The sequence below is a fragment of the Pseudophryne corroboree genome, chromosome 2 (genome assembly GCF_028390025.1).
Source record: "Pseudophryne corroboree isolate aPseCor3 chromosome 2, aPseCor3.hap2, whole genome shotgun sequence".
In the NCBI taxonomy this organism is placed as follows: Eukaryota; Metazoa; Chordata; class Amphibia; order Anura; family Myobatrachidae; genus Pseudophryne; species Pseudophryne corroboree.
The window spans coordinates 497,131,537-497,143,824 of NC_086445.1; the positions used below are offsets into that span (position 1 = coordinate 497,131,537).

Below are 12,288 nucleotides of genomic sequence, written 5' to 3' on the forward strand. Positions count from 1 at the left end.
GCATTCTGGGAAAGCTTAACTGTTTGGTGCCCCGATCTCATCCACCACCTAAAACCCCAATGTTCTTCCTGTGGAGCACTATGAAACCTGAAGAAGAACTAATGCTGCACTGCAAGGGGTGCAAATATATTTTTTGCATGCAATAAAAATATGGGATTACTTTTACATGTAATGAACAAATACTTGGCAGCTTTGTTTTTATACTGAAATTTAGAATTAAGCTGGCCTTCCCAACTATATCTGTACATTTAATGCAGTGAAACATGGTTTTACCAAGGTGCAAATTGCTCCTTTGTCTGCTTTAATCAATAACTGAGGACGATGTTGTTGTTTTTTTAATTTTTTTATTTAGTTGAGTAACATTCTTAAAAGTATATTTAAATTGTTAAGTGAAAGTCACCGTGTGCTGTCTAGCTTCACCCAATGCCCATAGCTCCCCCCTTTCAAACATTAGTCCTGACCACCCTTCCCCAGTGGAAGAGATTCCCAAGTAGTAATAGATGCCCCAGTGGCTTTATCCCTACCACCCTAGTGCCTGTAGGTAGCTACTGGAGTCCCCCCACCCCACTTCCCCAGTGGCAATAAAACACCTTGCGGAATTAACAACACACCCCAATCTATTTTTTACTCTTATTTAATTTTTACTCTACTTTAATATGTTTTATCCTCATACTGCCCACTTGTCCTCCATTTATGCTCCCACTGTTTGGTTTGGATGTTTTGTATACAGTAGCTGGACTAATTTCTATGCTCCCTGTATTTTGTACACGTCTAACATGTTACATACCATTGTTCAGTTTGCCATTTGCAACGGTATCCAGTCCTTAGGTCGACATGCGTTAGGTCGACATGGTCACTTGGTCGACATGAACAAGGTCGACATGAGTTTTTCATCATTATTTTTTTCATTTTCCGAGCTTTTTCATACTTTACGATCCACGTGGACTACAATTGGGAACAGTAACATGTGCCGAGCACAGCGGTAGCGGAGCGAGGCACCTTGCTGCATGCGAGGGCACATAGTGCACTAATTGGGGTTCCGTCACTTAACGAAGAAAACACAAAAAACTTTTCTCATGTCGATCTAGCGACTATGTCGACCTATTTCAGGTGTCTACCTACTCACTGTCGACCAATAGTGGTCGGCTAGCGACGGTCGACTTAGTTGCTGTCTTTGCTATGATCCACACCAGTTTGCAACATAGTTTTTGATTAAAAAGAACAAATCATTTACTTGCCCTTTGCAGATACTGCCACCTACCATGCTTTCTTTACTGTCATATCACTTCCCCTGCATGTTACTGGTATGGATTGCTCTATCTGCCCACTGTAACCTATGTTGTGTGTCCTAGGATGAGCGACCCATGGAATTATTTATTACCGGAAAGAGGTAAAATAAAGAGAATATAGTGTAATACAATAAACTTCTAAAAACAGACCTACACATTCATGTCAATAAGAATTATGCTGGTGTGTCGACACAGCATGTGTCACATAAAACAAAAAAGAAAGAACCAAAAATAGAAACAAGTATCAGTAGGAACGAGAAAGTTATAGTAGACCGCAAGGTAAAAAAGTTTAATAGGGACAAAGTACAGCCCAGAGAAAATAAGAATGGGGATAAGAGGAAGGAGGATACACAGATGAATGGTGCTGCACAGTTGTCTCGACCGAGGAATAATCAATTGAATAAAAAGAAGCGTATCCCACCACATTATGGTAAAAGGGGGGGGGGATAGAAATAGAAAAAACATGACATTACAGTGGCGTCATGAAGAGAGGTCCCCACCAGGTGAGGGGGAAAAGAACCCCAATACATTTGAGAATCATCACTCAAATAGAAGAGAAAGGGGACATAATTTCACACCCCGTTATAAAGAACCCCATGTCCATTGAAGACAAAGATATTGGGGATAGGAGGTGGTTCGGGTTAGAAACCCCCAAACAAGAAACAGGGATGTCTAACAGATTTCAGGTATTACAAAATGAAGAAAATTAATTACAAACTCGTTTTTTTAGAGAGGAACAGGGACAGGAGTTGGTACACATAACCATTCATAGAAAAAGAGGTATAAGGGGAGGAGGGCCCAGGAAGAGGATAAAACAACTTTTGCGCAGGAAAGAGTTTAGGAAAAAAAAGATTGTAAACAAAAAGGAGAAAAGATGGGGGAAAAGAGAAAAAAGAGAAGTTGGAGGAAAGTAGGGTAAAAATCTTTAACTTGAGTTCCCATCTCCTTACAAAAGAAGAAATTGCAGTTTTAGAAAAGGGACTCAAGTATGCCCCCTCCAACACTAGTAATAAATTCTCCACCTTTGTCGATCTAGAAAAATATATTCATTAAAAAGTTCTTCTTGAGTAAAGAAATGGGTACCCCAGAAATAGTAGAACAGGTAGATTCGACACCATTTAAACCCAGGTCAGTGTTTTACCCTTTACATGTGAAGGGTCATTTTCTGGAAACTTTTTATACTCTGGTGCATGATTATCTGAATAAAATCAATGTGAGTAACAAAAAAACATAACTTAACTTATAAGGAGAGACAGGCCCTCAAAAACCTTAGAGACCTCCCGGACGTGATTATCAAACCCACCGATAAGGGTGGGGGGTGGTCCTCATGGACAAGAATAAATATGAGGCTGAGGTGTGGCGTCAATTGGACGATAGGACCACTTATCATAAGTTACGGTCAGACCCCACGGATAATATTATGGATAAAATAAAACATCTACTTGATAAGTTTAGGACGAGGAAAGTCATAAGTGAAAAGGAACAAAAATTCCTCATTAATCAGGAGCCTGTAATCCCGGTGCTATATGTACTCCCCAAGGTTCATAAAGATCTGAACAATCCCCCGGGGAGACCTATAGTATCCGGGATTGATTCTGTAACAGCAGGGCTATCTGAATTTATAGACTATTACCTCCAGCCGTTGGCCCTTTCCAACAAATCACATCTGAGACATACTTCAGATGTCTTAAGAGCATTGGAAAAAATAAAATGGAAGGAGGACTACATTATGGTAACGGCAGATGTGCGGTCCTTATACACCATTATAGACCACAAAGAGGGGGTAAAGGCAGTATGAAGGTTCCTACAAGGGAGTACATTAGATGAAGGAAAACAAGAATTTATTACAGAGGGGCCATGTTTATACTCCAAAATAACTATTTCTCCTTTAAGGATGATTTTTATCTACAGAAAGTTGGGACCGCAATGGGCACCAAGTTCGCCCCAAGTTATGCCAACATCTTTATGGGGTGTTGGGAGACAGAATACATCTGGAGTGGTCATCAGTTTGGGGCGAACTTGGTGTCCTGGTCCCGATACATAGATGACATCCTTTTTGTATGGCAAGGAGATGAAACATCTTTGAATGATTTTTGTCTCTATCTAAATAACAAGCCATTCAATATTGAGCTTACTTTCACTATCAGTAAAGAACTAATTAATTTCCTGGATCTTACAATTATGTAGAAGGAAATAGTATCCAAACGAAGTATTATCTAAAGCCAATGGACTCTTTAAGTTACATTAATGCCAGTAGTTGCCATCACCCAAACTGGCTACAAACTATACCAGTAGGACAACTAAAGAGAGTGAAGAGAAATTGCTCGAATAGGGAGGTATATTCTAAACAAGCAGGAGAAATGCAAACTAAGTTCGTATCCTGCGGATACAAAACGGAGTTAGTAGAAAAAGCAGTCAGGGAGGTAAACAAGATTGATAGGAACCACCTTCTAAAGAGGAAAGATGAAATTAGAGAGAATGAGGACCAGGAAAATTTTCAGTGGGCTTTTATAACTACATTCAATAACCAAAGTCTATTGAAAAAATATTCACTAAACATTGGGAGATCCTACAGAAAGATCCCATTTTGGGACCACAGCTCCCCACAAAACCTAAATGCGTTTATAGAAAAGCACCTAATTTAGGGAATAGCCTTGTGCGGAGTGCCTTGCCTCCAACTGCACGACCAGGAATTAAGACAAAAGGATTCAATCGGTGTATGAATTGTGTTGCATGTAGGGAGATCAAAATGAAAGATCAAAGTAAAATATGTCTATCAATGGGAGGAAGTCCGAAATTAGGGACTTCATTACATGCAACACCAAAAATGTATAGACAGAATGAAGAAAAATATACTGGGGCCGGCTGTTGGTCAAATAATGAAATTGCAACATATAAAATATGACACTTAATTTATTTAAACATTCATAAAAGAATAAAATACCCCCATTTCTCAAAAGAAAATAATATAAATGTAGCAATTGCTGAAATTCATATATCTAAAAATGCAGGATAGCACTATTTTTTGCTTTTTAAATATAGTGTCCACGGCTTCTGGCTAAGACTCTATTCCACATTGCTCACCAAAAATGTAGTGTACGCAATAGAGTGTGATTGCAATTTACTCTACATTGGAAGGACTTCTAGGCCCTTGAAAGTACAACTGGGGGAGCATCTAAGAAATATCAGAAGGGGGCTGGAAGCACATGCCCTCTCTGATCATTTTAAGAAACTACACGGATGCTCCACCAGGGCTATTAGACGATTTGTGGGCCCCAAATGGGCAAAGGGACATTGGCGGAGGCAAGATTTACCACAACAGTTAGCAAAGGCACAGATGAGGACGATCTATGAGTTGGGTACCCTGCAACCAGGAGGCCTCAACCTAGATTTTGAAATTAAATGGTTCCTTTAGATTTGAATCTTTTATTATTGCATATATACATTTGTTTATATATTTATTCCTTACTGTGGTGACGGAGTTGTTTAATACATCCAATTATTCTAATATGTAAAATTAAAATTACACGATTTGGTGTATGTGTCCGTATCTTAATATGTTTCCATTTGTCTTTTTACCACACACAGCTCATCATCAAAATAATAGTTTGGAAAAGAGGCGGGTCCGTTCTCTAGCGGCATTGCGTCATTGAAGACGGAGACCACATGACAACAAATAAACGGAAGGACGGGACGGGGACTCTACAATCATGTGATCATGATCACATGAACATTGAGAAGATGCACTGTGATTGGGGTTGCTAAGTAAACCATGTGTGTAGTTAGGAAGTGGTCCTAGCACGCAATGATCACGGACTCTTAGGTGATTCTTTGTATAGGGATCAGCTGTGCTGGGACCAATAGGATCCGGAGGGTGGGAATAAAAACAGGAAAATCAGTGCTTGTAAGACATCCACTTCAAAGCAGACTTTGAGAAAGACCCGAGGAGGGTCGCAACGCGTGGGTGTCCTGCTTCTACGACCCCCTGCATGTTGATACTGATGCCTGTGGACTGAGCCTACACCCGGAGGAGTACTGAGACCAGGAGATCCCCTTGCTACAGCTGGGAGAGAGACCATCTGGAGTTTCTTGCGCTTTAGAACCGACGCAAGCCAGTTCACCGGGAGCCGGTAATCAGCCACTACTTCAGCTTTTTCATGGTTCTATTCAGTGAATGGTCTTTTTGTTCTATGTGACATATGCTGTGTTGACATACCAGCATAATTCTTATTGACATGAATGTGTAGGTCTGTTTTTAGAAGTTTATTGTATTAAAGTGTATCTTATGGTATTACACTATATTCTCTTTATTTTACCTCTCTTTCCCGTAACAACTTCATGGCATGAATCCTCCCAATTAGGAGAATCTCACAGAGAATAAGAGGTGGATTGCTCTGTGTAAAATGGAGCAGGGCACTGGTGAAGTAGTATCTTTGCACAATATGTTCAGAGGTTGGAAAAGCCTCTTTTAAAGATACTACACTATTAGCTGCCGTTGCGCACTGTTGGTACTGTTTAAAATTCTTGTTTGCACATGAAATTATTTAGGCAGGGGATATCCCTGTTCACTGCTCATGTTATCCTTTGTGTCCTATTCCCCATGTAATGCTTATTCGCAAATTGTAACCAATTTAGTGCGCCCAATGTGGCCGTCTCACCTGCTATAGAATGAAAAATGCAGTTCTTACAAGGATTTCAACAAGTTTTTTTTCTCTGTCCCATTGTGTCTCATTAGTTCCAGGCATTGTCTACTCTGCCCAGGATAATCCTACGTACTGTGCCTAAAATAGCTGCCTCCACTGAACCCTGCATGGGTAGGATGAATAATCCTGCAACTAATGGCCTGAAATGGTCACCAAACGCGTTGTATCTCCGTTCTCTGTATTTCATAAAAAAATCAATTTCTGCACTGTATTTATGTCTCACTCTGTTAAGCGCTTTGAGTTCTATTGGCGAAAGAGCGCTATATAAATAAAAATTATTACTATTATTATTATTATTATTATTAAGCCCCTTCATGTAGAGCACAGGGGAAACAATCATAAGTCCCCATGTTGATCTCTACACACAGCTAATAGTGCTCAACTGGGAACTTCAGTTCCCTTCTTTGCACCAGATTTTAAATTACTGCGGGCCCTTGCGCTCCAGAATGCAGTTTACACAGTTGTATAGTGATTTGACCATGCCAGTTAAGTGGCTAACTCTGAATAAGGTCTATAAGAGAATGCAATTACAAAATTAGGAGCAAAATACACCTTGAAATACAATGGAGAATATATTCCTAAAAGGTCTTCGGCAGAATGTGGAAGTACAGAAGACAAGGTTTCTGTTTAGAAGGGTCACTTAACAGTAATAGTACCATGTTCTTCCGGGAATATAATGAAGTATGTATGTTAGTATGACACAGCTACCTCTGCCATCGAGACGGTTTAACTTTTAAATGAATGAGTCATATGGAACCCACATGTAAAGTGCAGACAAATACATTTATGCAGAATTTCTGTCACACAAGTACATATACACTATGAGACAGAATCAATCAGCCTCAAGGCTTCAACAGGCAATGTGTGGCTGAACAACAATTGTGTTATGAGAGGAAGAACTCACTTTTGAGCACAAAACAAGCAAGGGTTTCCTACCTGGTTAACCTAAATTATAGTATACATATTTTTTTCTCATAGAACAGAAATTCCCAAACACGGTCCTGGTTTTAAAGATATCCATGGCTCAGTACACGTGGTTAAATCAAACTGACTGATGTACAAATTAAGTGCCTAATTCAGAGTTGTACGCTATGCTGATATTTTTGCAATGGAGAGTTTATCGGCAGACAGATTGTACTTCTCATGTGTCAAGGTTCCTTTGCACTAGCAGGGAGGATACAGTCAGAGAGTCGTTGTAAAGAACCATTTGTAGGCGGTAATGGGAATGGCAGCAAAAACACGTTTTTGTTGCACATATCGGACTGCGATCATGTATGCAGAGAAACATGGCGCCTGTGTTTCTACTGCCATGGCCAGTCTGGTATCAATAGACCTACTGGAGCAGTCGATGTTCCTCTTTATTGGGTATAGGCTGCAAATGAATTCCAATAGCTCCAATGGGTTTCTCTATTCATTTCTGGGTGGCAGCTTCACTTGTTAACATTTGCAGTTCCATAACCTAGAAAACTGCAACTGCATGCACGAAGTCACCAGTGGCAAAGCATGGATATACTTAAAACCAGGATCATTAGGGTGCCTTGAGTACCGTGTTTAGGAACCTCTGTCATAGAAGGTAAGATAAGCAGTGTACATTTTCTAAAATTGTAGACAAATAACTTTTGAAAACTGCAATGCTTAGCTATACCTTTTCCTTCTGATCCCGGGAGAAAGCAACATTCAGCTGGGTAAGTACACCATCCTGGTGAAACTTTCTTAGTTCATCTTTGTAAAGATAGTCTTCATGTTCATGCCGACAGCCATAGTACAGTACAGTGTCTCCAACCTCCTTCCCTGCACCAAAGAACACAGCAGGTCACACAAGTCCTTTACTATAAACAGGTTGTTCTCCATGCAGGTTGGGTGTAAAGACTCATACTCCATTAATCTCAATCTTGCATTAAAAAGAACAATACATTTGGTTCCAATTAAACTTCTAAACAAATTTTATTCTGTTATATCCACATTTCTCTGGAAAGGTAAGAAACCTAGGATAGCTAGAATTCGCTTACAGAGGTCTAAAAGAAGTGGAGGCCTAGCCTTTCCTAATTTGGAGTTATATCAAAAAGCATGTTTGCTTGATCAAATGAAGGACTGGCTATTCCCTCAAACCTTGGGTAGACGTTGAAAAAAAAATGTGTCAGGGTTTCCCCTTAAATGACCTGATTTGGATCAAGACTAGACACACAATCTTCCGCTACTTCCTTAAAAAGTGTTTCAAACACACTGACAGTTTGGGATAAATTAATCTCTTCCTTAGGCAAATTTTATCTCCCCTCCTCCAGTCTCTCTCTCCCACCTGTGGCAAAACTAATTCCTGATCTCTCTCTATAGAACTGGTTTGATTCAGGTATTCTCTCAATTAAATATTTTTACGACAATTCGACTCTAAATCTTTACAACCACAATATTTTATCCCGGCTAAGGATTTTTATAAATACCTACGTGTCAGACACTGGATTTCAGCTAACTCGCATAACTCATTTTCTCCCTGCCCCCCTTCTTATTATCTAAACTCGCTACTCCGGGTCATAAAAATGGCATTTCTCTATGGTACTCAACTCTCCCATCCCCTCATGAAGAGCGGAAATTTCATATTCAATCTAGATGGGAATTGGAGTTACAGATAACTTTAATGGATGAGGACTGGGAACGAATATTTTTAAATGTATTTCGGATGTCTAGATGTATTAACCATTCGCAAATGATGTTTAAAACAATTCATGATTTATACCATACCCCAGTTAAATTACACAAAATTTGTCCCGACTCTCCCAAATTTTGTTGGCGATTACGTGGATTTGAGGGTACCCTAATTCACATATTTTGGCTATGCCCCAAAATCAAAATGCTATGGACCAAGGTATTCAAATTGATTAAGCAGGTTACGGACGGCTCTCTCCTGCTTCTTCCTGAAACTATAAGTTTTCATCATTTTCCCACTTCTTTACAAAGTGCCATTACATATGTTATAGGTCATATATTGATAGCTACCAGAGCGGTTATAGCCCAATATTGGAAAAGAACAGCTCCTCTGACATTATCGAAGATCATATCTTACGTTCAGAGGAGCTATGACATGGAAACCATGGGTTTTAAATACTCTATGGCCATGTCTTCCCGTCTGAGGAAATGGTTAGCCTGGTCAGACTTTATGCTTCTCATACCGCCCAGCTTAATATTTTATAATAGGGGCGTTATATCAGTCTTTTTTCATACAAGATTTCTACTGAAAGCTGATCTGACTTCTGAGACTAACTCTTGCAAACATTTATCATACCTTCGCTGCTGAGACAGACCTTTCTATTTTCATGGTTCTATGGATGGATACTTCTGGACCATGCGCTATACTCATTTTTTTTTCTTATTTCTCATTGATTAATAAAGAATTCATAGTTGGTAATTGCTATTTTCCCTTCTTTCCCCCCTTCCCTTTTTCTTCGACCCCTCCTATTTCTTTTTTTGCTTTAATGTTATTGCAGATGGAATGTTCTGATGTGATATATTTTACGTATGTCAATGTTGGCTTGGAAAATCTGTAATGTAAAAATATTTCTACACTAAAAATATTTCAGTAAAAAAAAAAAAAAAAAAAAGGATAAAATAAATAAGAATTTACTCACCGGTAATTCTATTTCTCGTAGTCCGTAGTGGATGCTGGGGACTCCGTAAGGACCATGGGGAATAGACGGCTCCGCAGGAGACTGGGCACATCTAAAGAAAGATTTAGGACTATCTGGTGTGCACTGGCTCCTCCCCCTATGACCCTCCTCCAAGCCTCAGTTAGGAACAGTGCCCGGAAGAGCTGACACAATAAGGAAGGATTTTTGAATCCCGGGTAAGACTCATACCAGCCACACCAATCACACAATATAACACGTGATAGGAACCCCGGTTAACAGTATGATAACAACTGGAGCCTCTGAAGAGATGGCTCACAACAAAACCCGATTTTTGTAACAATAACTATGTACAGGTATTGCAGACAATCCGCACTTGGGATGGGCGCCCAGCATCCACTACGGACTACGAGAAATAGAATTACCGGTGAGTAAATTCTTATTTCTCTGACGTCCTAGTGGATGCTGGGGACTCCGTAAGGACCATGGGGATTATACCAAAGCTCCCAAACGGGCGGGAGAGTGCGGATGACTCTGCAGCACCGAATGAGAGAATTCCAGGTCCTCCTCAGCCAGGGTATCAAATTTGTAGAATTTTGCAAACGTGTTTGCCCCCGACCAAGTAGCTGCTCGGCAAAGTTGTAAAGCCGAGACCGCTCGGGCAGCCGCCCAAGATGAGCCCACCTTCCGTGTGGAATGGGCTTTTACAGATTTAGGCTGCGGTAAGCCTACCGCAGAATGCGCCAGCTGAATAGTGCTACAAATCCAGCGCGCAATAGACTGCTTAGAAGCAGGAGCACCCAGCTTGGTGGGTGCATACAGGATAAACAGCGAGTCAGTCTTTCTGACTCCAGCCGTCCTGGAAATATACATTTTTATGGTCCTGACTACGTCCAGCAACTTGGAATCCTCCAAGTCCCTAGTAGCCACAGGCACCACAATAGGTTGGTTCAAGTGAAAAGCTGAGACCACCTTTGGGAGAAACTGAGGACGAGTCCTCAATTCTGCCCGATCCATATGGAAAATCAGATAAGGGCTTTTACAAGACAAAGCCGCCAATTCTGAAACCCGCCTGGCCGACGCCAAGGCCAACAGCATGACCACTTTCCACGTGAGATATTTTAAATCCACAGTCTTAAGTGGTTCGAACCAATGTGATTTCAGGAATGCCAAAACCACATTGAGATCCCAAGGTGCCACTGGGGGCACAAAAGGAGGCTGAATATGCAGAACTCCTTTAACAAAAGTCTGAACTTCGGGCAGTGAAGCCAGTTCTTTTTGGAAGAAAATCGACAGAGCCGAAAACTGGACCTTTATGGACCCCCAATTTGAGGCCCAACGTCACCCCTGCTTGCAGGAAGTGCAGGAATCGACCTAGTTGAAATTCCTCCGTCGGGGCCTTCATGGCCTCACACCAAGCAACATATTTTCGCCAAATGCGGTAATAATGTTTTGCGGTGACATCCTTCCTGGCTTTGATCAGGGTAGGGATGACTTCCTCCGGAATACCCTTTTCCTTCAGGATCCGGTGTTCAACCGCCATGCCGTCAAACGCAGCCGCGGTAAGTCTTGGAACAGACAGGGTCCCTGCTGCAGCAGGTCTTGTCTGAGCGGCAGAGGCCAAGGGTCCTCTGTAAGCATCTCTTGAAGTTCCGGGTACCAAGCTATTCTTGGCCAATCCGGAACCACGAGTATGGTTTTCACTCCTCGCCTTCTTCTTATTCTCAGTACCTTGGGTATGAGAGGTAGAGGAGGAAACACAAACCGACTGGTACACCCATGGTGTCACTAGAGCGTCCACCGCTATCGCCTGAGGGTCTCTTGACCGGGCGCAATATCTTTTCAACTTCTTGTTGAGGCGGGACGCCATCATGTCTACCTGTGGTTTTTCCCACCGGTTGACCAGCATTTGTAAAACTTCTGGATGAAGTCCCCATTCTCCCGGGTGGAGGTCGTGCCTGCTGAGGAAGTCTGCTTCCCAGTTGTCCACTCCCGGAATGAACACTGCCGTCAGTGCTAACACATGATTCTCTGCCCATCTGAGAATCCTTGTGGCTTCTGCCATCGCCATCCTGCTTCTCGTGCCGCCCTGTCTGTTTACATGGGCGACCGCCGTGATGTTGTCTGACTGGATCAGTACCGGCTGGTTTTGAAGCAGGGGTCTTGCCTGGCTTAGGGCATTGTAAATGGCCCTTAGCTCCAGGATATTTATGTGAAGAGAAATCTCCTGATTTGACCACAGTCCTTGGAAATTTCTTCCCTTTGTGACTGCCCCCCAGCCCCGAAGGCTGGCATCCGTGGTCACCAGGACCCAGTCCTGTATTCCGAATCTGCGGCCCTCTAGTAGATGAGCCCTCTGCAGCCACCACAGCAGCGACACCCTGGTTCTGGCCGATAGGGTTATCCGCTGTTGCATCTGGAGATGGGACCCGGACCATTTGTCCAACAGGTCCCACTGGAACGTCCTTGCGTGGAACCTTCCGAATGGAATTGCTTCGTACGAAGCTACCATTTTTCCCAGGACTCGTGTGCATTGATGTACCGACACTTTTCCTGGTTTTAGGATCTCTCTGACCAGAGATGACAATTCCTCTGCTTTTTCCAGTGGAAGAAAAACTCTTTTCTGGTCTGTGTCCAGAATCATTCCCAGGAACAGAAGACGTGTCGTCGGGACCAGCT

At 41.9% G+C, this 12,288-nt stretch overlaps 1 protein-coding gene across 2 annotated transcripts in view; it reads right to left on the bottom strand.

The window, feature by feature from the left end:
• Window positions 1-12,288, bottom strand: part of LOC135030952 (NADPH--cytochrome P450 reductase) — a 170,142-nt gene that overhangs the window by 13,617 nt on the left and 144,237 nt on the right. For both annotated transcript variants that reach the window (XM_063953975.1, XM_063953976.1), the window contains one exon: window positions 7,638-7,783. In XM_063953975.1, the coding sequence (XP_063810045.1) occupies window positions 7,638-7,783 (146 nt within the window). The remainder of the gene's footprint in view (window positions 1-7,637; window positions 7,784-12,288) is intronic.